Source organism: Alexandromys fortis, unplaced genomic scaffold (genome assembly GCF_014885135.2).
Source record: "Alexandromys fortis isolate MF-2015 unplaced genomic scaffold, M_Fortis_MF-2015_v1.1 scaffold_58, whole genome shotgun sequence".
Taxonomy (NCBI): domain Eukaryota; kingdom Metazoa; phylum Chordata; class Mammalia; order Rodentia; family Cricetidae; genus Alexandromys; species Alexandromys fortis.
The window spans coordinates 4,447,989-4,470,864 of NW_026067940.1; the positions used below are offsets into that span (position 1 = coordinate 4,447,989).

General features: G+C 45.4%; 2 protein-coding genes across 8 annotated transcripts in view; both read left to right on the forward strand.

The window, feature by feature from the left end:
* Positions 1-12,260, forward strand: part of Tmem183a (transmembrane protein 183A) — a 15,951-nt gene extending 3,691 nt beyond the window's left edge. Inside the window, exons 4-8 of one of the 3 annotated variants that reach the window (XM_050147688.1) lie at positions 298-451; positions 1,200-1,380; positions 3,677-3,757; positions 8,642-8,740; positions 10,148-12,260. In XM_050147688.1, the coding sequence (XP_050003645.1) occupies positions 298-451; positions 1,200-1,380; positions 3,677-3,757; positions 8,642-8,740; positions 10,148-10,357 (725 nt within the window). In that variant the 3' untranslated portion in view covers positions 10,358-12,260. Of the gene's footprint in view, positions 1-294; positions 452-1,199; positions 1,381-3,676; positions 3,758-8,641; positions 8,741-10,147 lie in introns of all 3 variants that reach the window. The other 2 variants (XM_050147686.1, XM_050147689.1) reach the window with 2 other exon arrangements.
* Positions 12,261-13,778: 1,518 nt separating this feature from the next.
* Positions 13,779-22,876, forward strand: part of Ppfia4 (PTPRF interacting protein alpha 4) — a 45,858-nt gene continuing 36,760 nt past the window's right edge. For 4 of the 5 annotated variants that reach the window (XR_007592801.1, XR_007592804.1, XM_050147804.1 and 1 more), the window contains exon 1: positions 13,790-13,904. The gene's annotated coding sequence lies outside the window, so the exon portion shown is untranslated. Of the gene's footprint in view, positions 13,905-22,876 lie in introns of all 5 variants that reach the window. The other variant, XR_007592803.1, reaches the window with a different exon arrangement.

Genomic DNA, 22,876 nt, shown 5'->3' on the forward strand with positions numbered 1-22,876 from the left:
CTCTCCCTCTCCCTCTCCCTCTCCCTCTCCCTCTCCCCCCCCCTCTCTCTCTCTTTCTTTCTTTTTTTGATTTTTCAAGACAAGGTTTCTCTGTGGCTTGGCAGCCTGTCCTGGAACTAGCTATTGTAGACCAGGCTGGCCTTGAACTCACAGAGATCTGCCTGCCTCTGCCTCCCGAGTGCCTGGCTAAAACCCTTTTGTTAAATGTACAAACTACGAGAGAATTGGAATGAATACCTTTAGGTATATGTGTATAGTAAAACACAGAATATTGTTCTTTTTTTTCTGTTTCAGAAGACCTGGATGGGGCTGGAGAAGAGTATCCTATGGATATTTGGCTGTTGCTGGCTTCCTATATCCGTCCTGAGGACATTGTGAATTTTTCCCTGATTTGTAAGAATGCTTGGACTGTCACTTGCACTGCTGCCTTTTGGACCAGGTTGTACCGAAGGTGCGACCACAGACTGCCAGTGTGTTCTCTGTAGCTGATTTCATTGCTGTTTGTGACTTGGAGCTGTGCCCAAGATGATGGGCTCTTTTCACTTTCTTTACCCTATGCCTTGGCGTGACCCTAGCTTTGGACTTCTTGATTTTTAAGTCTGGTGTTACTGATTCATGCAAGTGTTTGTCTTTCCAATGGCTGCCACCATACCCTGGCTAGTGTCTGTTATTTTTTGCAAGCAGTATTACTTCAGGCCCAGAAAGAACTTAGGTTTTCCCTCAGAGGTTTATCTTATTACATGGTCAGTGAAAGTGCTGGATTTTAATGTGGGCTACAGAGCTTAGGGACCTTTCCGAACTGTTTAGCTGTGGCGGGGACAGGTGCTAAGTTATCAGGGAATAGAGAACTTGCTGAGATGTCTGACAGGGAGCCCAGGGGCTCTTCTCCAGGACAAGCTCTTTTTGAGCAACTAAAGTATATTACACTGTCTTCAGTTCAGAGGCTTGTAATTTTGAAGAGCTTGAAATAGTCCAAATTAAACCACAAAAGGTGAGAACTACAGGGTCACAAGATGAAGAAACAAAAGTCATCAATAATTTTAAGGAAATGGTTGGTGAGGATGATGGTATTTATGAGAACTCGGCAAGCTAGTACCTAGCAGTGGAGTAGAACAGAGTTCCCATGGAAACCAGCGTCCCGGGGGACTGAGCAGGAGAGGCAGGTTACATATTGGTAGGAGTCATGTGTCATGTTTCAGGCACTACTCGCTGGATGCTTCTCTGCCCTTGCGGCTGCGCCCAGAGTCCATGGAGAAGCTGCGCTGTCTCCGGGCATGTGTGATCCGATCTCTGTACCATATGTACGAACCATTTGCTGCTCGAATCTCCAAGAATCCAGCCATTCCGGAAAGCACTCCCAGCACACTGAAGAATTCCAAAGTAGGTGAAAATTGCTGTTGGGGTTTGGCTAATGGACTCTTGTGTGGTGGTCCTGTTCTATGGCTTGTTTGTAGCTTCCTGATGGGGAGGGCTGTTGGTCCTAACCCATTAGGGGTTAGTGTAAACTTGGAGGGTTCAGAAGTTTCATTTCTCCTAACACATCTCTGCTGTCCTGAGCTGGTTTATGGTGTCTTTAGAGCTTCCTTGTGCTTTTAGAGTATTTCTTAGTCTCGTTAGCTTATTTTTATGCACAGTACATTTGACCAGTAGATAGGTGGGTTTTGATAGTTTGGCTAGGAAGAGTAGAACTTGAATGGTAGGTGTCTACTACAGTTTTCCCAGAGTGACACAGATAGCATGAGGGACTCAACTGATTTTCTGTTTTTAATATAACCTTGGCATCTGAGATTCCACGTCATTCTTGACTTCCTTTAAGGATTCTGGTATAGACATCTTTACCTGGTAAGCCCCATGCTGGGTGCTTTCCAGGCTCTGTGGTAATTTGTTTCAGAGACTATAAGGTACTCCAATTCGTAGTTCTTAGGATTCCGAAATCTTCTGTTTCAGTCTGCTTTTATCTTAGGATTCTCTGCATAGTTTATATTCATACACTGTATTCAAGTTTCTGGTTTTCTGAATAATAAGTAGGTCTATTAGTTCTTGGCCCATTTTCTCCTCCCTTTACCAAGCTAGATGAGTGTAGTCTTTATGGTTATTTAGGCCAGTTGATGTCTTAGCCAGCTGATATTGTATAATTTTCTTATCTTTTTAATTTATTGGTAATTATCCCGACTCCGTTCTGCCCACTCTAGTCCATCGCATAGCACTTCCTGTTCTCTTGTACTTTGCCTTTATGCTCATAGACATCGTGTAATTCTCCTCTCCTAGTTGAGCTCTAAGCGTGTACTAATTCCAGGAATTAAAGCGTTTTATTGATTTCAGGGTAACCAAGATTCCCCCCCCTGCAACACTTACCAATGGAGGTTTTCAGGCCCTTTGACCTAACTCTTTAGTTATAATGCTAGCTGATGGATTTAGGGCAGGAGTGTGCTGCGTGAGTAGAGTGTTACCCTGAAATGGCTTCTACTGTAATGTGAGTGGACAGTTCCCACCTCACATTTACAGTGTCTTCCTCCCTATCCGATTACCAAGGAAGGTGGTAATCATTAGAGTTAACCATGCCAGGTGTGGCGCAGGGAAGCATTGATTGGGCAAACTCCTCATGCTTGACACATCTTAGCGGCTCCAGTGCACAATGCAAGGGCTACTGCTTAAATTCTAAAGTATCCATAGCTTTATATTCTTATTACTGTGTCTTTTTTTTTTTTAAAGTAGATTATAAAGCCAAAGTGGATTGAAAATTAGCTTTTAATTCAGGTAGTGAGCACAGGCTACCTGGCCGCCTCTTTTTATATTATTAAAGATCCTCTGAAGAGGACGTGGGTCCTGGAGAGTGGCAGGTGCCTGGTGTATGGCCTCACCACTTACATGCCTGTAATTGCATGGCACTCAGTTGCCACCATGCCTAAAGGAAGTTGTCCCATTTCCTGGACACCAGCTTTTTGTATTTGATCCCCTTTCTCTCTTTTCAGTAGCATAGCTTGTGTGGGACACTGGAGCCGTTGTGATGGCAGCAGAAGTGTTTTCCCCTAAAAGCCAAGCTCATTATTTTTGATGGAGCAACAGGACGTACAGGGCATGTCTGAAGGCAGGACAGCTGGCACGGCGGACGACCCACCCCTTGTCCCCTGGGAGGTACTTCACTTCTTGTGCTTAACCCTAGCTATAGTCTGACTTCACTGAGGGGCTTGCTTTGGACTGAATTCAGCTTAGCTCATTGGTTTCCATAACAGCTGTCTGTTCCCAGAAGGTCCTGAGTGGCTTGTTCCTGTCACAGGGCTAGCCCTCCTTGCCTGCTTTGTGGCCTTGTTAACCATCTTGCCTGGTGGCTACTTGGCTGCCTTTATATTTTAATGTAGAGCAGTGGCTGCTGAATCAGAGAAAATGCCCCACACTGTAGTTACATATTTTTGTCTTTAAAGATGAGAACATAGGGGTTGATCTTAGTAAGCTTCTGAGGTTGACTTGTATTGGTCCCTCTTCTTCCTGAATAGCATTGTGACTGTCTTCATGGTGCACCAGTGGCAAGTGTGGGTCTGTGGGTACCAAAGTAAACCCTCTGCATCGCAACTGTAGTTGGCTTTAGAGCTGTCAGAGATTTTTTTGCTTATTAATTTTGTTACTTAATAATGCATTTTAATGTTATTCCCATAGTTTATTTTTGCTCTTCTTACAGTGCTTACTTTTCTGGTGCAGAAAGATTGTTGGGAACAGACAAGAACCAATGTGGGAGTTCAACTTCAAGTTCAAAAAACAGGCATGTGTCCTTTTTGTCTCTATGTTTTTATAAATTTAATTTTATTTTTTTAAGATTGTTTATTTGGAGAGCTGGATGGCTTGGAGGGTAAGAGAGAGTACTGCATTCATAAAGGACCCAAGTTCTAGAGCATCTAGTACCCTCTTCTGGCCTTTTAGGGGACCGCACTTAAATGTTCAAACCACCATCTACACCCACCTTAAAACTATCCTGAAACTTGGCCGTGCATATCAGACTGGTCTCAAACTAACAGGAATCTGCCTGCATCTGTCTCTCAAGTGCTTGGATTAAAGACGTGCACCATATCTGCCTTGTCTATTGAGTGTTTGCGTGCATGTATCCATGTGCATCATGTGTATGCCTTGTACTTGTGTTGGCCAGAAGAAGGTGTTAGATTCCCTGGAATTGGAGTATGGACAGTTAGCCACTATATGGGTGCTGGGAACCAAACCTGAGTCCTCTTCAAGAATAGCAAGGGCTCTTAACTGCTGAGGCATCTCTACATCCTTCAGATATCTTATTTAATGAGTTTCCTTATGTCTTAGTCCTTTTGTGCTGCCATAACAAAGTACTAGAGATTGGGTTATTTATAAAGAACAGAAATTAGTTTTCTCATGGTTCTGGGGGCCAGGAAATCCAAGATCAAGGTACTTGCATGTTCTGTGATGAGGCTCTGGTCCTTCTGTTTTCAGGATGGTGCCTTACTGAACCCTGTGTATTCTCGCATAGCTGTGGTGGAGAGCTAAAAGGGGCTGAATCCCTTTTAAAGTCCCCTCCTCCCACCCTTTTGAGAAAAGGTTTCTCTGTGTGGCTCTGACTGTCCTGGAACTCACTCTGTAGATCAGACTGGCCTCAAACTCACAGAAATCTGCCTGCATCTGCCTCCTAAGTGCTGGGATTAAAGGCATGCGCCACCACCACCTGGTTTAAAGCCCCTATTTTAATAAGAGTCTTCATCCCATTCATGAGAGAGGAGTCCTTATGATATTATCGCCTTCTAAAGGCTCCATCTCTTATGTGACAGTAGGTTAAATTTTGGAGGGAGCTATTTTATTTCCTTTTTTTTTTTTTTTTTTTTTTTGAGACAGGATTTTTCTGTGTAACCTTGACTATCCTGGAACTCACTTTGTAGATAAGGCTGTTCTCAAATCACAGAGATCCAAATGCCTCTATTCCTGAATGCGGGGATTAAAGTGTTTGCCACTGTGCCTGGCAGGAACTATTTTATATTGGAGGAAAAAAAAAATGAGCAACTTTAGGTTTTTATCCAAGATAAGCCTTGACAGATTTCCAGATTAGAGAACAGAGCTATAAAAGGTGTGTGTGTGTGTTTGTGTGTGTGTGTGTGTGTGTTATCTGTGTACATGTATGTCTGGTGTCTGTTTATATGTGTGTCTGGTGTCTATGTATATATATGTCTGGTGTCTGTTTATATGTGTGTCTGGTGTCTATGTATATATATGTCTGGTGTCTGTGTATATGTGTGTGTGTGTCTGGTATGTATGTGTGTATGTCTGGTGTCTGTGTGTGTGTGTCTGGTGTCTCTGTGTATATATATGTCTGGTGTCTGTGTGTGTGTGTCTGGTGTCTGTGTATATATATGTCTGGTGTCTGTGTGTGTGTCTGGTGTCTCTGTGTATATATATGTCTGGTGTCTGTATATGTGTGTCTGGTGTCTGTGTATATATATGTCTGGTGTCTGTGTGTGTGTGTGTGTGTGTCTGGTGTCTCTGTGTGTGTGTGTGTTTGGTGTCTCTGTGTGTGTGTATGTCTATATATATATATGTCTGGTGTCTGGTATGTAGGTGTGTTTGGTGTGTATGTGTGTGTGTCTGGTGTCTGTATATGTGTGTCTGGTGTGTATGTGTGTGTCTGGTGTCTGTATATGTATGTTTGGTGTCTCTGTGTATATGTGTGTCTGGTGTCTCTGTGTGTATGTGTGTTTGGTGTCTGTGTATATGTAGTTTTGGCTCAGGAGATAAAATACCTGTTACAAGCATGAGGATCTGAATTCGGCTACCCAAGCCCATAAAAAAACTGATGTGGCCATATGCTTTTGTAAACCCAGTGCTGGGCAGATAGAAATGGGCAGAGTGCTGGAGCTCACTGGCTTCCACATGCACTTACACACACATCTACCCTCACACATCCACCCCCACTCACGTTTTGTGGGCAGCTAAGGATAATTAAATATGCATAATAACTTAGTCACTGTTCTATTGCTGTGAAGAGACACCATGACATGGCAGTTCTTATAAACGAAAGCATTTACTTGGGGCTGGCTTACAGGTCAGAAGTTTAGTCCATTATCATTATGGTGGAAAGCATGCTAGCATGCAGGCAGACATAATGCTGGAGAAGTAATGTGAGAGTTCTACATCTGGATCTCAGGCAGCAGGGAGAGAGACACTAAGCTTGGCTTAGGCTTTTGAAACCTCAAAGCCCACCCCCCAATATCTTAGTTAGGATTTTTATTGCTGTGATGAGCATGACCACAGCAACTCTTACAAAGAAAACATTTAATTGGGGTGGCTTGCTTACAGTTTCAGAGGTTCAGTCCATTAATATGACAGGGAACATGGCAGTGTGTAGGCGGATATGGATAAGCTGAGAGTACTACATCTTGTAGGCAACAGGAAGTTGACTGATTCCCCCGGCAGTATCTTGAGCATAGGAAACCTCAAAGCCTACCCCACCCCCCCACAGTTACCCACTTCTTCCAACAAGGCCATACTCACTGTAACAAAGCCACACCTCCTAGTACTACTACTCTGTGAGATTATGGGGGCCAGTTGCATTCCAACTACCACACCCAGCGACACACTTTCTCCAACAGTGCCATATCTACTCCAGTAAAAGCACACCTCCTGATCCCTCCCAAGTTGTGCTGATGACCTTCCCTGATGACCAACCCTCCCAAGTTCTGGGATCAAAGACTTGTGTAATTAATTATAACTTATAAAACAAACAAACAAACAAACAAACAAAAAACCAAAACAAAATGAGAGGAAGGAAAGAAGGTATATCATGGCAGAATATTCTGTGGTTGAGCTTTTTATGTGTATACATATTTAAAAGTTAGGAAAAGGGGGGGCATTTTAGTAATGTACTGAGATTATTTACAGACCCTTTTGGTTAAATACTTAAGATATCTGGGCTAGAGACATGGGTCAGCAGGTAAAAAGGCACCTGTCAGCAAGCCTGATGACCTGGTTCATTCCTAGGACCTCCATGATGAAAGGAGAGAGCTGACTTCCATGAATCGCACTCTGAGCTCCATACACTGTTGCACATGTTCACCCACATACGTCGAGACAAACACACATGAATTAAAATGCTTTTTAAATTTGAACAGTAATCATATACATTGTTTTGCATCTGAGGTAATTTGGAAACACATTGCCAAATATACTTATTTGTTCAAATATACTTATTCATTCTGTCTATTGTTTGACTCTGCCTGTGATCTGGGTCACAGTGAAAATCTTTTTTTTTCTTTCCTGTCAAACTTGTCTCTACTTAACTCACTGATGAGATGTGTATAGTTACTTATCATCTCTCTCTCTCTTTTTCTCTTTTGGTTTTCAAGACAGGGTTTCTCTACTGGGAGATGGTGGTGCACACCTTTAATCCTAGTACTTGGGAGGCAGAGGCAGGCGGATCTCTGTGAGTTCAATTCAAGGCCAGCCTGGTGTACAAAGGAGTTTCTGGACAGCTAGGGCTACCAGACAAAGCCTGTCTTGAAAACAAACAGAGTAAAACAAAACAAAAATTATATATATAGTTACATCATCTCTCCTTTCCTTTTCTCCCTATAAACCTTCCCATGTAACCTCAACCCTTGTTCTTCAAATTCATGACCTCTCTTGATCTGTTCTTGTTTTCTTTCTCCCCCCTGAGATGGTTTCTCTGTGTAGCCCTGGCTTTCCTGGAACTTGCTGTGTACACCAGGCTGGCATTGAACTCTCAGAGATCTGCCTGCTCCTGCCTCCGAGTGAAGGCGTATGCCACCACTGTCTGGCTACTCACCTTCTCTTGATGATAGGCAAGGCAGCACTTTCACTGCTGAGCCATCTTGCTTGTCCACAAAGTTTCTAACTAAAGCCAGGCATCACATTTTTCTGTTAATTTATTTTTAAAAACGTGGTTCTCATGAAGAAATTTGGCTTTCAAGAAAGTGTTTATAAGAAACTTGCAGTCTGTAATATCAATTAGATTCCTTTTTCCACTCAGGGTAAGCTCTAGCAGCAGAGAAATGGGACAGGAGACCAGAATTACTGCAGGAAATTGAATGCTGAGAGTTCCTTTAGTCCTGAGGCTGATGAATCCTGTTTTGTGGTTCCTGGAATTTGGAGGTTGATTCTGCATCTGTCCCTTCTCTGCAGCAGATATTCTTTGAAGTCTGACAAATTACATGGAATTTTGCAGTCTTTCAAACAATGGCGAGTGGCTGCAGAGCCACTACTGTGGATGGCGGAAGTACTGTCTAAATGAAACATAAACTCATTGCTATATTCACTAATCTAAACATGCTCTTGTCCTTTTTTTTTCTTTAAAAGATTTATTTGTTATGTATACAGTGTTCTTTCTGCGTGTATGCCTGCTGCAGGCCAGAAGGATGCATTGTAGATGGTTGTGAGCCATCATGTCATTGCTGGGAATTGTATGTAGGACCTCTGGAAGAGCAGCCAGTGCTCTTAACCTCTGAGCCATCTCTCCAGCCCCTTTCCCTTTTCTTAATAGGTATACTGTCTTTGATCTCTGCATAGAAACTAGTATGTATAATAAGGAAGTGACAGAAAATTTTATCTCACTAACTTTAGTTTACTTAAAGAGTATACGTATTTCCTCTAAGCCACTAGATTAATACTTAAGCTGCCTTAGTCCCCTAGATTAAAGAGCAAGTGTATGGAACGGCTGCAGCCACCCATTCAATATGAGGATGTTCATACCAACCCTGACCAGGACTGCTGCCTGCTACAGGTTACCACCCTCAATTTCATCTTTGTTCCTATTGTCATGGGAATGATATTTACCTTGGTAAGTGGGGATTCAGCTCTTCTATAGATTTGCATTGTATCTGTAGTTTGAAAAAGGATTTGTAGATTTAACTATTGGGAAGAAATCTCTGAAGAATAATAAAGTCAGAAATTAAAACCAGAATAATACACAGGTATTCTCCCCCTTCAAGTGACTGCACACATACCAAAACCAAAGTAAAACTCAACAAAAGAAAAAAAAACCCAAACGCTTCCCAGATAAAAACAAAACAAAGTCTGAAATCAGATTTGCATATTACAAAGACAGATATGGGGAGAAGCTAATTATATCTAAGGATGTTTTGCCTGTCTTCTGTAAGAGAGGGAAGGATTTCCCATCTTCCTGTATGTGCAGTGATCATAATGGTTAAGAAATGATATCTTGAAGGAGCATTGAGAAACACATACGAGCACTGTCAGGACCTTGGGCGTTCATGTGCTTCCTTAATGGAATATTAAAATAGAGAACTAACTTTGTCCTTGTGATGCTCTGATTCTTTAGAACGTGGCCAAAGTTAGAGGAGTAAATAATAGATGTTCCTGTAGCTTATACTTTACGTGTTTTAAAAATGCAGCCAGAAAGTTCATTTTATTTGCTGTTTGTCTTCTATGTGACTTATCATCAGAGATGTATGGAGTTCTTCTCTATGATGAAAAAGCTTAATTTTTTAATGATAGGTATTATATATCATGAATACATATATATCATACATTACATATCATGAAGTAATACATAAATTTATTGGAAAGTAGATGTGACTTAGACTGCCACTCTCCTATAACCACAGTTGACCTTCTGGGAATGTTTCTAAAGTGTGTCTGTTTATATGTTCAAGTATGCGTCCTCTTGTAGCACTTTTCCCTCCTTTCATGGTAAGCCACATTAATGACCTCACTGTTAACTCATATTCTGTACATGCTGCACTAGTTCTGTATAAACTTGCATATAACTACTTGGAGGTTTTTTGGTTTATTTTCCAAAAAAATGAGGTCAGGCTGAGGTTTCATGTATTAGGTTTCACGCTTGACTTTTTCATCAGTATCTTACCAGAATGCCATCTTTATCCTATATGTATAACACATTAAATGGCTTTGTGGTAGAATGTGTGCATATATCTTAAGTTTTTTTTATCTGTAAGGCCCTTTAACACAAAGAATAAAAACCCTCATAAAAATCATCCTGAACCTTTTATATTGTTACTTTATATTTATATTTATATTTATATATTTAATATATTTTATATTTTATATTGTTACTTTATATTGTTATTTTATATTGATATCATAAAAGAGATGAACCTTGAGACTGAACNTTCATACCAACCCTGACCAGGACTGCTGCCTGCTACAGGTTACCACCCTCAATTTCATCTTTGTTCCTATTGTCATGGGAATGATATTTACCTTGTTTACTATTAATGTGAGTACAGACATGCGGCATCATCGAGTGAGATTGGTGTTCCAAGATTCTCCTGTTCGTGGTGGTCAGAATCTGCGCAGTGAACAGGGTGTGCAAGTCGTCCTGGACCCAGTACACAGTGTTAGGCTCTTTGACTGGTAGCATCCGCAGTATCCATTCTCCCTGAGAGCATAGTTACTGCTTCCCATCCCTTGGGACAGCTCCCAGTCTAGTCCAATTCTGTAATCAGATTCTGTTGGAGGGGCAGCTGGATTGTATATCTGATTAGTGATGCACATGCTGTTGGGTTCCTGGGGCTCCTATTACAGGAGGTGGAAAGGTTGAATCAAGAGGAAAAACACCTATGATTTATAAACATTTTCATGTAAAATTTGCATATTTGAAAGGAGAAACCCAGCCTCATTTTCTGTGTTAAACCCCAGTTGGTGCTGTTGAGCTTGTTCTTTATTTCATCTCAACAAAAATGGATGAGCTTGTGCCAGGGAAAAATTAGACACTTAACTTTTCAAGCAAGGAAATTTTCCCTTGTGGATTGCAGGAACCCAGAGGTTTAAAATGGTTGCTCCATTGTTGCTGCTCCTCAAATTCAAGTGAATATTTTTTTCTTTTCCCTTTACCCTTCTCCAGAAATAAAGCAGGTGACAGGGTTGTCAGAATCTTACAAGACTGACTTGTGCATCTTTTAAAAAAATGTTTTTTGGATATTTATTACATGAATATTGATTGTTTTGCTGATTTTGTATTTTGGGTTTTTGCTTTACTGCATGAGACTGATAGTGATGGTAATGATTATGTGCCCCTGGTACTGTCCTAAGAACTTTATATATTGTGTCTCTAATCCTTGTGTCTTGCAAGGTAATTGAAATCCTTCCCATGTTATGGTTGAGAAGCTGAATCATTTGAATCATTGATTTACCCAAGGCCAGAACTGCTTATCCCTGCAGAGTGAGGATTCTGACCCATGTCTTTTTTGCTATGCCACAACTCCAAAGGCCAACCATTTTTCTTGTGGTACATAGTGTTAAAAGGGAGTGGGCAGAATGTGATAAATAAAAAAGTAAAGAATGAGTTAGTTTGACTCTTTGAGATAGACATGCATTAGTGAAAGGTAAAACACAGTTTAGGAAGAATTGTGGTGTTTGCATTAAACTATTAGAAAGCCTTTATGCTAAAGGTCATTTTCAAAAAAAAAAAAAAAAGCATTGCATGTTGAAACCAGCCTTAAACTAGAAGCAATTAGTGGCTTTTCTCTGCCCTGTCTGGTACTTTGCAACCTTTGTTTTTGTTTTAAAACCATCCTGTGTGCTTTCAGGAGCCTGGTCTTCTGTCTGTCTGGGAACATTGGCATCCTCTTTTGGTCAGTCTCTTGCTGGTGGGTTTTTGTTTATTCTTTTGCTAAGAGGAGAACCTTGTTTCCTTTTCCCACCTTGATGTGGCAGGAGGTAGGCAGTAAGACAATATTCTTACACTCAAAATTCTGAGTTCAACCCCTTGCACAGCAGTCCAGCCTCCCTGCCCCACAAAAAGGAGACTTCTTGAGACAGGGTCTTGCTACGTAGCCCAGGCTGGCCTTGAATTTAATCCTTTTACGATAGCTTTCTGGAATGTTGGGAAGACAATATTCTTTAAACATAAAATTATTGTGGGGTAAAACTACTGAAACTGCTAAGTTAGTGTGTTGTTTTTATCACTCTCCCACCCATGCTCGGTAAAGAACTTTCTTAAGAAGCATCTGTTTAAGACTGCTTCTGACAGCTAGCCTTACTCCACACTGAGGTTCGGGAATACTAACGATGGTTGATCAGAAAGTGAGCCTGGGTCAGTAAAAAAGACAACCAGAATTTGGGTACAGAAACCCAGGGGCAATGAGCCCTTTACGGATCTCTGCGATCAAAAGTTGTCTCTTTAAAGCAGAAAAAAAAGAAGCACAGTCTGGAGTCCTTGAAAAAAATGATGCCCTGGACAGGGGGATGTTGTCCTTGTGGGTGTGTGTCTCCCATTTAGATTTACTTCAGGGGTGAAATAAATGTGGCTTAATAATTGTTGTCTGGCTCAACTTCTGAGTTCTTGTGCCAAACTCCATAGTATGATCATAGATACTATATTCTGCCTTTGAAGTTACTGCCTCTGCTGTTTTCTTAACACATTGCCAACACTTGGTAAAGTGGTTTTTCATGGTTGCCATAGCTTCAGCCTTCTCAGCATTGACTGAGTTGCCTTTTCTGGCATTGCTCGTGTTTTGTTAATTACAGGATCTGAAGAGTCTCAAGGATTGCCTTTTGGTAAGCACTAGACCACCAGGAGGACAATTGGAACTTTGTAGACTCTAGGTCTAAAAACTAATAATTTTTGCTTCTTGAAATATGTATATATTTATATACATATGTTATAGATGTACATATATAGATGCATATACAAATATGCTATATATATACATACATATACACATGTATGATATATACATGTTGTCTCTCTGTATATATGTTCTTGCTCAAAGGGTCAAAAAAAGAATACAGGTTTAGCTTCTCCCAAACCCCATCGGAATTACATTTCCTTGCCTTTCTTTAAAGATGCAAAGACTATGTTGAATATATTGGGAGAAAGTGAATGAAAGGCTGTTAACTGATCCCAGCTACAGCCTTTACAGACATTGCTGTTGCAGGATGTGCATAGATCTGTAACTGCACATTGCATGTATACAACGGTTCTTCACTATTGGGCCCTGGTTGCTCACGCCACACTTGGGAGGTAGAGGTACAGACAGGTGGATCTGAGTTTGGGTCAGCCTGGTCTACAGAGTGAGTTCCAGGACAACCAGGCTACACCGGTTTACAGAGTGAGAGGGCTGCATAGAACCCTGTCTTGAACCTCCCACCCCTCCAAAAAAAACAAAACCAAACAAACCCCACACCCACGACCAGTACTTCACACTTATAACAGTGCTTATGGGGTATTTGTAAAGGATTCGAGTAGGCACTGTAAGGAAACTTCACAAACCAGATGGGAAAGATACATTAATAGCCACGGGGGCAGGGAAAGGGAGCAATTCAGGAAAATCGGTTTAGCTAAAATCAGAATTTTGGCATATGAGTGTGTTTTCATAGGATGTATGTATCATAGACAACACTTCATTTTATAGTAACAGTGCTAGGACAGTCACATGCCTAAAAGCAAGTCATAATTTACTGCAGCACATACTATAAGAGTAGCTGGGTTTCCAGTGTCTCCATTTAAAGACGTGTGGGAGAGAACAGGTGTGAAAGGTGACAAACGGCTGGCCATTTAGGGAAGAGGTTAGACTTGGGAAGGTGGATTCAGGGGTTAGAAGCGGTAGGCTGTGCTCTGCCTTCTCAGTCCTGAGGCCTAAACACCAGATTAAATGCTGGCCCTGCCCTCTCAGGCCCAACCAAGATGGCGCACAGCATCAAAGCAGCGCCCTTGTCACGTGTGAACCCGGTCTAGGCAGCGCCCGGGTGTGGGGGGCGTGGCCTTGGGGGAGAGGCGGCCAGGCCCCGCCCTTAGGGGGTGGGTCCGGGGTATCCACGGAGGAAGGGGGCGGGTCCTAGAGGCCGGGTACTAGGCGGCGGAGGCTGCAGCTACCTTTGCGCGCTTGCCTCTAGGACGCCTGGCGCTGCCGAGGTCGGGGGCGGCGCCCTGCTGCCGCTGGGCCTTCCGCGATTCCACGCAGGTGAGCGCCCACAGCCCACTCCGCGGGAAAGGATTCCCCTTTCCCCAGCTCCAGCTCCTCTGCACAGTTTGAGGAGGAGTCTCTGTTAGTGCGCCTTAGGAAACAGCCTCTTCTGGTCTGGATGTGTCTCTGCGGGGCGCGGGTTTCGTCGCCCCTCGCCTTTCCTGTGCCCTGTGCCCTTGGGGATGAGGATGGGGGTCGATGCCCATTTTGCAGGGAGGGCGTGGAGTTCTTCCTCAGCTCCATCGGCTTCCTGGGAGGGGGCAGCCGGGTAGACTGCGCCCCCACATCCTCTCCAGGAGTCAGAGCAAAAGCGCGTCTGGGCTTGGGGGCCAACTCTGCTCCTTTGGGCGAGCGCTTGTGAGGCTGAGGTCTCCGTTCCTCCCGGGGGTCTTCATCCTCCCCGCGTGCCTCTTTACGCCCTTGGTAACTATCGTCAGCTCTGCATTCCTAGAACTGTCAGGGTGTCAGGCCGTACCAGAGATGCCCCCCATCTCCGCAGTGCTGGGGCGGTGGGGTGGAAGGAATGGCCAGCCCGAGGCCAGGGTGGGGGTGGGGATAAGGGTGGGCGCAACAGGAAAAGACGTTCGTAATAGAGATTCCTGAACTGGTGTGGGTTGGGGGTGAGGGGCTGGTTAGTGAACACAGTAGGGGTATTTCCCAGCAAGCTTATTGAAGCTTTTATGGCGGGTAGGAAGGGAGGTCGGGCTGGAGGACCTGGCTATGTGTTGTAGGTGGTTTCTTTGAGAAGGAGGAGGGATCTAGGACTAAGTGCCACTAGGGCTGATGTCACCTTTGAAGAGAGATGTGTTGGAGAGGAGGGAGAGTTGAGGCAGCTCTTCAATACTTGTACGTGGAGAGCAAGTGGTTAAGGGGGCTGTGCTTAGCCTGACGATTCCCTCCTGGTGTGAGCTGGAGGAGGCTGCTCCTGGAGCCAGGTTTCAGGGACTCCCTGCAGCCCTTTCCAGAGTTGGGATTGGCACTTGGCACTTTGTTCAATATTGAGTAAACATTTATTGGGCACCTACTACGTGCCAGACACCTTGCTAACTACTTGGTCATCCAAAGCAGTTTAGGACCATGGAGCAAGTGAATGATAGCCGAAGTGGCACAAGTATTAGGCACTATCCTCCCATTTATAATTTAGTTACACTGCTAATTGACAGGGAAAACAAAAGAAAACGAAAAAACCACCACCCCTACAACAACAAAAAGACCCCAACTGGATTTCAACCCGCAGAACCCCTATCACCACGTTAGCTGGCCATAGTCTTAAGTAAAAAAAAGCTTGAATGATTTTCATTGGCTATTTTCTTAGATTTTGTGCTAAGGTTTGAGGAGGCTTCCCGAGATAAATGATGTCTCAAAGTAATGAGATGAGGGACAGCACATTGGTTATTAGGGCTGTGAGGACCTAGACACTGTGCAGTAGGAGACACCGTCTCCGGAAAATGCGTGGGTATGGGCGATTGCCATGAGGGGAGTTCTCATCTGGAGGTGTTTGGGTCTGTACTGCTGAGTGTGCCATGATGGAAGTATGTGGGCTCTGCCCAGCGGCTGGCTTGTGAAGGAAGGAGCAGAGGGGCAGAGTAGGGGCAGGCGGGCTCTTGGGTCCCCTCTGAGTTGATGGCTGAAATCTTAGCACTGGAAGGAGTTTTTGAGGTTTGCTGTGGGATCTTTCTGAGCCTCCGAGGATAGTAAGATGGGATAGATAGCTGGGGAGAAGATGGGTAGTTGGCCTGGGAGGGTGAAGTCTCAGAAGGGCCAGGCAGCTGGGTACCAAAGGAGCTCTAAGAGATAGGATAGTTAGCGAGGCCTTGCTACGCCAGAAAGACTCTCCCCGGGCCTCAGAGAGCTGTGTTGTATGAAGTTGGTAGAGGATTTGCTTTATGAACAAGGTGTGCCGTGCTGACTGAGCAGCGCAGAGAGGCTGTGTGTGTGTTCACCTGCCTGGTGTGCATGTGTGTGCTTGTGCAGATGTGTGTGCTGGAAATGAGGAGTAAGGAAGACTGAGAGAGAAAAATCCGCCAGAGTCCCACATATGGGTCCCACATAAGGAACCGGAAGAAGTGGAGAAGAGGGAGTGGGGTCAGACAGAGGGAGAGACAAGTGTGTATTGCAACCATGTAAGTCACCATCTGTCCCCCTAACCCCCCCCCCCCCCGCCTGCTAGCTCACTGATCTATAATTAGCTCTGGAGGGCATACGGTGCTGGCTCACAGGAGTGTGGCACTTGGGGTGGCCAGCAGAGTAAAGAACCCTCAGAGGGGCTGTGGTCCTGTGCTGAGGACCGTGTGCCCAGGACCGCGATCTGTGCGAATTCTTCAGTCTGAGAAGGGCTCCGCATTGCTGAAGTGGGAAGGGGCCTTAAAGAACTGAGAATGTCAGTGAGGTAGAACTGGTAGAGGAACAGTGCTGGGACGAGGGCTCTAAGGGAGAATTATATGAGAGTTGAGGCCGCTTCTAGCCCAGGGCAGCAGCGTGCCTTTCAGTTAGGGACTGAGAGGCCTTGGCTTCGTGTCACTTTCTCTGAGAGCTTCAGTTGCTCCTCCTACTCCAGGGATGATGCTCAGCGCTGACCCCAGGCTAGACCCCAGGTTGCTCAAATGCTACCCTGTACGGGATTCTCCCAAGAAGCCTGTGATGGACCTTATGCGTTTTCTCTACCTGTAACAGTACTCTTTGAGTGAGTATTGAATTGAAGTCATCCGTTGTCTGGTCCCCTGGGTTCTGTGAAGCAGGATCTCCTTGCAATTAAGATATTTAACCTGCAGCAGAGAAGTGTTGGGATGCAGTACCACACTGTTACAATCCGTTGGGCGAATTGGCAGTAGATGACATGGAAATTCCTAAATCTGTCATAAAGCAGAATATTTAGGCTTGGGTTCATGACCTTGAATGATTATACAAATGTATAGATATGGTGCAGCTTATATATGCATATTTTATTAATTATAGAACTGTGTAACATGTTATTGTATGACAATTTAAAAAAGCACTCAAATAATTTTTAAAAGTTTAAAAAATTTAAATTTATTGTGTGTGGGTGCTTTGCTTGTATGATATAACTATGTACCAGGTGTCCCTGGTGCCTGTGGAAGCAGAAGGTGGCATTGGATACCCCAGAACTGGAGTATAGATAGTTGTTAGCCGCATGTAGATGCTGGAACTTGAACGTGGGTCCTCTGGAAGAACAGTCAATATTCTTAACCAATGAACGATCTCTCCATCCTCTTGAAATGTATGCATAATATATATATATATTTATTTGTGACATGGTCTCTCTACATAGCCCTGGTTGTCCTGGAGCTCACTATGTAGACCAGGTTAGCCTCAAACTCAGAGATCCACCTGTTTCTGTCTCCTGAGCGCTGAGATCAAAGGTGTGCGCCACCATGCCCAGCTTTGAAATAATGTTTTAATTGTCAGATAAAGTAGCTGGTTTGTATTTAGAGGCCTTTATTGCTATCTTGTCCAGCCAGTGAGTTGAAGTCTTATAAATTATGAGTGCATGTGTGTTTAAAGGGTTTCATGTAGCACAGACTAGCCTTAAACTTTGCTGTGCAGTTGGGAAAAACCTTGAATTTTTGACCTTTCTGCCCTCATACTCAAGTGCCAGTATTGCAGCTGTGCAGTTGTGTGCACATCCGATGTACCTCCATGACCATTGTTTTCACATAGACTATCGTCTTTCCAGAGGGGAAATAGGTTTCCATCCACTTTTAAGAAAAACTTGCACAGAACGATGGAAGTCCCCTCGTGTGGCACTGAGTTCCTATTCCTAAGTAAGATGTGAAGAGAACACAGGATGGGGAGTGTGTGGCTACAGGTGGTAGGGTGGCAGTGGTGGTAGGGCAGAAGGGGATGGGTACCATGGACCATGGTGGCTGCTTTGGAAGAGCGCTTTTCCATGTTTGGCTCAGAAGAGCAGGGCTGAGTGGACAGCTGGGAAGCCTGCTGTCTGAGATTGACTAGGGCTGACCCATACTAATTGACATTCTGAGAGGTAACATGGGGTGAACCAGCCTTCTCTCACGGACACAGAGACCCGTGCTTAGAGACCCTGCAATGCATCCCCAATAGATCGAAGTAGTCAAAGGGAGGGTTGGGCCCATTTCTATGATTTCTATGACCTCAGCTCACACAAGGCCAGTGTGGTGTGTCTCAATCTTTTGGCCCTATAAGGGGCAGAACACTGGAACATATAGAATTGTTTAATTTTCATCCCCACCCCTCTCTCCTTTCCCTCTCAGATATTCTCACGTAGGTTCAATTAGACTCTTTCATGACCAACAGTGAACATTTATGATCATACATGTAAACGTGAGCTTTCATGGCCCCACTGTGCTTTTAGGAGTATACAAGATTCCTTGCCTCCTAGATTCCTATGTCTGTCTTTACCACACATACTCATTCTCATGACTGTGCACGTGCTCACACACCATCGCATAGAGTCACGAGCCTTGACGTAGAATTATAACCACAATGTTTATGACTCACAGTTTATGTTTGTGAATGTTTATATACTCACTGGCTTTCGTGCACACACTCAGGCCCTGATCGTCATGACCATACTTTTTTTTCCCCCCTGAGATAGGGTTTCTCTGTATAATAGCCCTGACTGTCCTAGAACTTGCTCTGTAGACCAGGCTGACCTCGAACTCACAGAGATCCACTTGCCTCTGCCTCCCGAGTGCTGGGGTTAAAGGCGTGTGTTGTACTCTTACCACATTCTCATTCTCTCCTAACTCTTCCATGGCTACGCATATATACAGAGCATTCTCATGACTACATGTTCACATATCTGACTGCATAAAGACACATGACGCCCTCATTCTCTGTTTCATAAACACTTGTACACATGCTGCTTTTGTCCATGAAGACATGCGTGTGTGCGCACACACACATGCACACACACACGCGTGCACACACACCCCTTTTACAGTGCTTGCGTTTCTCAGTAGTTCTGTACTCTGTGCCTCATCCTGACACCTGTCAGCACTCTGACCAGTACGGTCGGCTGCAATGTGATAGCTCCCTAATCTTAAGATTGACTCACTACTAATACAGTGACTTCTGAGCACTTATTTTTTCCCATGCCAAAGAACCCTGTTGAACATTTGTCCGGCGCAGATCCCTGGCTTTGAGAGATTTTTTTATGTTCCAAATATACCATCCACATTGCTTTGTGTCTTCTTTTTAAAACTGTTTGAGAACACTCTGATTCGTCCGAGGTGCCTAGAATGATTGTTGTCAGTGATGAGCGCTGGAGAGGCAGAGGGCTGTGTTCAGTGCTGCATTCTTATGTCTTGACTTGGGGAATATACGCTCTCTAGGAGATGGCTGGAGTGTGGAAAATGGTTGACAGACCCTAGTGTCAGCTTTGTAGCTGTCCCAGGTCTAGTGTTCTGTTGCACCGACATTCTGGCTGTCTGGTTGAAACATAAGAATTATGCTTAGTGTCTTCATAGACAGTACTTCAGTGCGGTAAGTTAACACACCGTATGTATGTGTATGGCCAGGAAGCGGTGTTTACACTTCCTGGATGGTGACCTCTGCCAGCAGTCTGAAGTGGGGGCTGCTAGCTGTCACTCCCATCTCACAGAGGGAGTCTGAGGCTCAGAGAGAAGAAGTGCCTTCCCAGGGTCTCATGAACAGCCTGCTCCAGAGTCTGCTTTCAGTAGAGGAGTGGCCCCAGGGTGTTGGTGAGAGACTGTAGCTTTCAGGGGGCGAGTTACATGACCATAATTCTGGGCCAGGATTTCCTCCTTGGAGTTCTTTGAAGTCTATCAGGTATGAATGTCTAGAAATCTCCCCAACTATCCCATGTGTGTTCAGTTTCTTCCCATGAAGACTTGCTGTTGGAGCTTCCAAAGCTACCTAGGGTTCTTATGTAGGGTCTGCCCACCTGGGTGATGTAAAGGAAGGCCAGCACCAGTAAGATGTATACAAGTCTCTAAATGGTACCCCTCTCCATTGCGAGGGGATCAGACAAGGCTCTATGGGGGAAATATGGGATGAGCTTGGGCAATCCAAGTTCATTAGAAGACGCAGGCCAGGCAAGGTCTTGGGATGATGAGCTGGACAGAGGAGGAGAAGCTCTGACTGACATGGAAGGACAGGGGAGCAGTCTGATGGCGTGAGCAGATGTTGTTGGTGCCACTGGGGTTAAGGGATTCTATGACTCAGAAAAATGTGTGTGGTTAGAGTGTGCATGCAGGTGAGTTGGTGGTGGGCGACAGAAGGGGAGGCTTCTAACTCTGTGTGGAGCCACCTGAGGCAGGAGGAAGGGATTTGGGTGTGTGTGGGGGGCTCTGGAGACAGGTCATGCTAGCCGGAAATGGCCACCTTTGTGAGTGTGATGGCACAGGCTTGAGGAGAATGTCAGAGGAAGGACCCAAGCTAGGTCTCTACAGGTCACCCGTCACCCTGATGGGCGTGGCAGGGCATTCTCAGGGACGACAAGATGCCTGGAAGACCCACCCCCTTTGGTGTTAGCTGCGCCACTTACCCCGGTTTTCCCTTTATCTGTGAGCCCAAGTCCCAGTTATCATATCCGAGACATGGGAAGAGGGATTGTGTCTTCCTGTAAGGGACGGTGAGGGTGAAAGTAACACTGTTCTGGCATGTGATAAATGCTTACACACCACCGTGGCAACCGTCCTTGCCATTTTTCTGGTTCACCTCTTCCATGTCCTTAGACCCCCACCCTGCCTTAAGTCTAGGGCATGTGAGACCCCCCCTCCCATTCCGTTGGCTTTAGAGAGGCTCCTGCCCTGACACTCCTTCTCTGTCCAGCTCGTGGTCTACTCAGGCGTGAGCTTAGTTCCGAGCAGCTTGGCTGTATTCTTTGCTAAGCTAGGCAAGAGGTGGGACCTGCCATCTGGTAGGACAGTAGGGAGTCAGGCCAGTGTGAAAATATAGCTAGCCAGGGCATCAGACTGGAGTGTCCAGCCCTCCTGTTTGCTAGGGGAAATGGGGGAGTGCCTTTAATGTTTATAAAGCCAGAGGCCTACTTTCCAGGCGCCCCTCCCTCCTCAACACACTCTCACACCCACTCACTCCCGAGCCTTCTTCTGCTGTTCACAGCCTACCCCACACCCTTCCTGGCAAAGCCCCTTGCAAATGCTGGCTTTGGGGACTGGCACTTTCTCTTCTGAATCAAGACCTGTGAGTTTGGGAGTTGCAGCTTCTGCTAAGCTGAGATGATAATTGCACTATTTAAAGCTGGCCCCGGAGCCAGAGAAGCCAGGTGTCCCCATGCGGCTAGTCTGAAGTTTCTTCTGCTCACCCACTGTGTAATAAGGACTGGGGTGGGTGGGAGGTCCTGCGAGGTCCTCTAGGGCTTTCTGCCTGGCACCTTTCTCTGGGCTCATCTCTAGCCAGCTCTGTATGCCATTTCACCAGAGGAAGCAGAGTTGCCACCTGGCACCTGGTTTGCAGGAAGGCTGGGAAAAGGTTCCTGTCTCCAAAGTCGGCTTGTCAGTGGCCAAGAGGATTTGGGGAGGCTGGGTTGGACCAAATAGCCAGCGCCTTCCAGTGTTCACTCTGGTCTCACCTGAAACTTTTCAGATGAGAAGGGGTGGCATCTCGGGACATGGTCGTGAACAGAAGAGCTTTACAACTTCCACCCTCAGGCGTTCCTTAGCCCAATATGAAGGCAGGTCCTTCTCTGCCATGGTAGGGTGCTTTCTCCTCAAAGCCAGGCAAAACAAAGGGTGCAGGTTCCTTCTTACAGCCCAGGCCTCAGGAGTGGTACCATGCCCAAGTTCATCCAGCTGGCAGAACTGCACCTATATTTCCTAAGGTCTGGCTCTGGACTTCCTTGGTGCTGTCCTGCAGGATCCCTAGGAATCTGGCCCTGAAGCCATCTGCAGGGTGCCAAGCTTCTGGGAATATTCTCCCTTTCCCCCATCTCTCTCCCTTTCTCTCCTGCCATGCCCCTCTAGTGACCAAGGCCAGGCAGGGCCTTGCACATGGTAGGTAACCCCTGTATCACTGAGGTGCACCCCAAGCTGCCCTTGTCCATAGGACTACGTCTAAGGGGCTCTCACCTAGCCTTCTCTCCTCTTTCAAGCTTTCCAGAAACACTTGGAAAATAAAATAAAATGAAGAGGTGGTGTGGGGCTACAAAGAGAATGTGATTCTGCTGTGGTTAAGGCTGGAGAGGGAAGATGGGCCCGAGCCTGTCAGTCTCAGGGCCTGGAGCACTCAGGGTGAAGGGCTCTGAAGCCCTGGGTGGGAGGAATTGCCCTTGTTAGCATTCCCTAGGGCAGCTTATCAGAGCAGAGTGGCCTTCCATCTCCCATGTTCCCAGCTGCCCTGGGGTGGAGTGGAGAGGGAGCATGAGCTGCCTGACCACAACTTTCCACCTTGGTCCAGCTGGCGGAAAGGATCCCCATGAGAAGAGTTCATGGCTGTTTTTCCATCTGGGAGGATGTGTATGTGATCCCTCCTACTGTGTGTGTGTGCGCGTGCGCGCATGTGTGTGTGTGTGTTTGTGCACATGCATGGTGCGTATATGTGTGCGTGTGTTTGTGTGTGTGTGATGCATGTATGTATGTGTGCGTGTGCATGTGTGTGGTGCGGGCTTAAGCTGTGGCTCCTCTGGAAATGGCTGAGAGCTCTGGGGTTTTCTAGCTGCCTCTCGGTCTCTTCCTTACCTGCTCCCCTCCTCCCCATCTTTGATGGACTCAGCTCTGCCGGAAGCCCGTGTCTGATCTCGCACTCATACTGGATTTTGACCTCCAAGCTGCCTGTCTCTATCTGTTGAAGTATACATTGCTGCCCCATGTCTTTAGAAAGGGGGTGGGGGAGGCAGGAAGGACAGCACCACTTATGTAGGTCTCCAGTGTACCCACTGTGGTCTTGGGGCCTTTACGTGGGCTACCTGAAGATACTCCCTCTGCGAACTGATGAAGCCAGTGGCCTAGCCCCAGGCAGGGAGGTTGAAAATGATGGTAGGTAGAGGA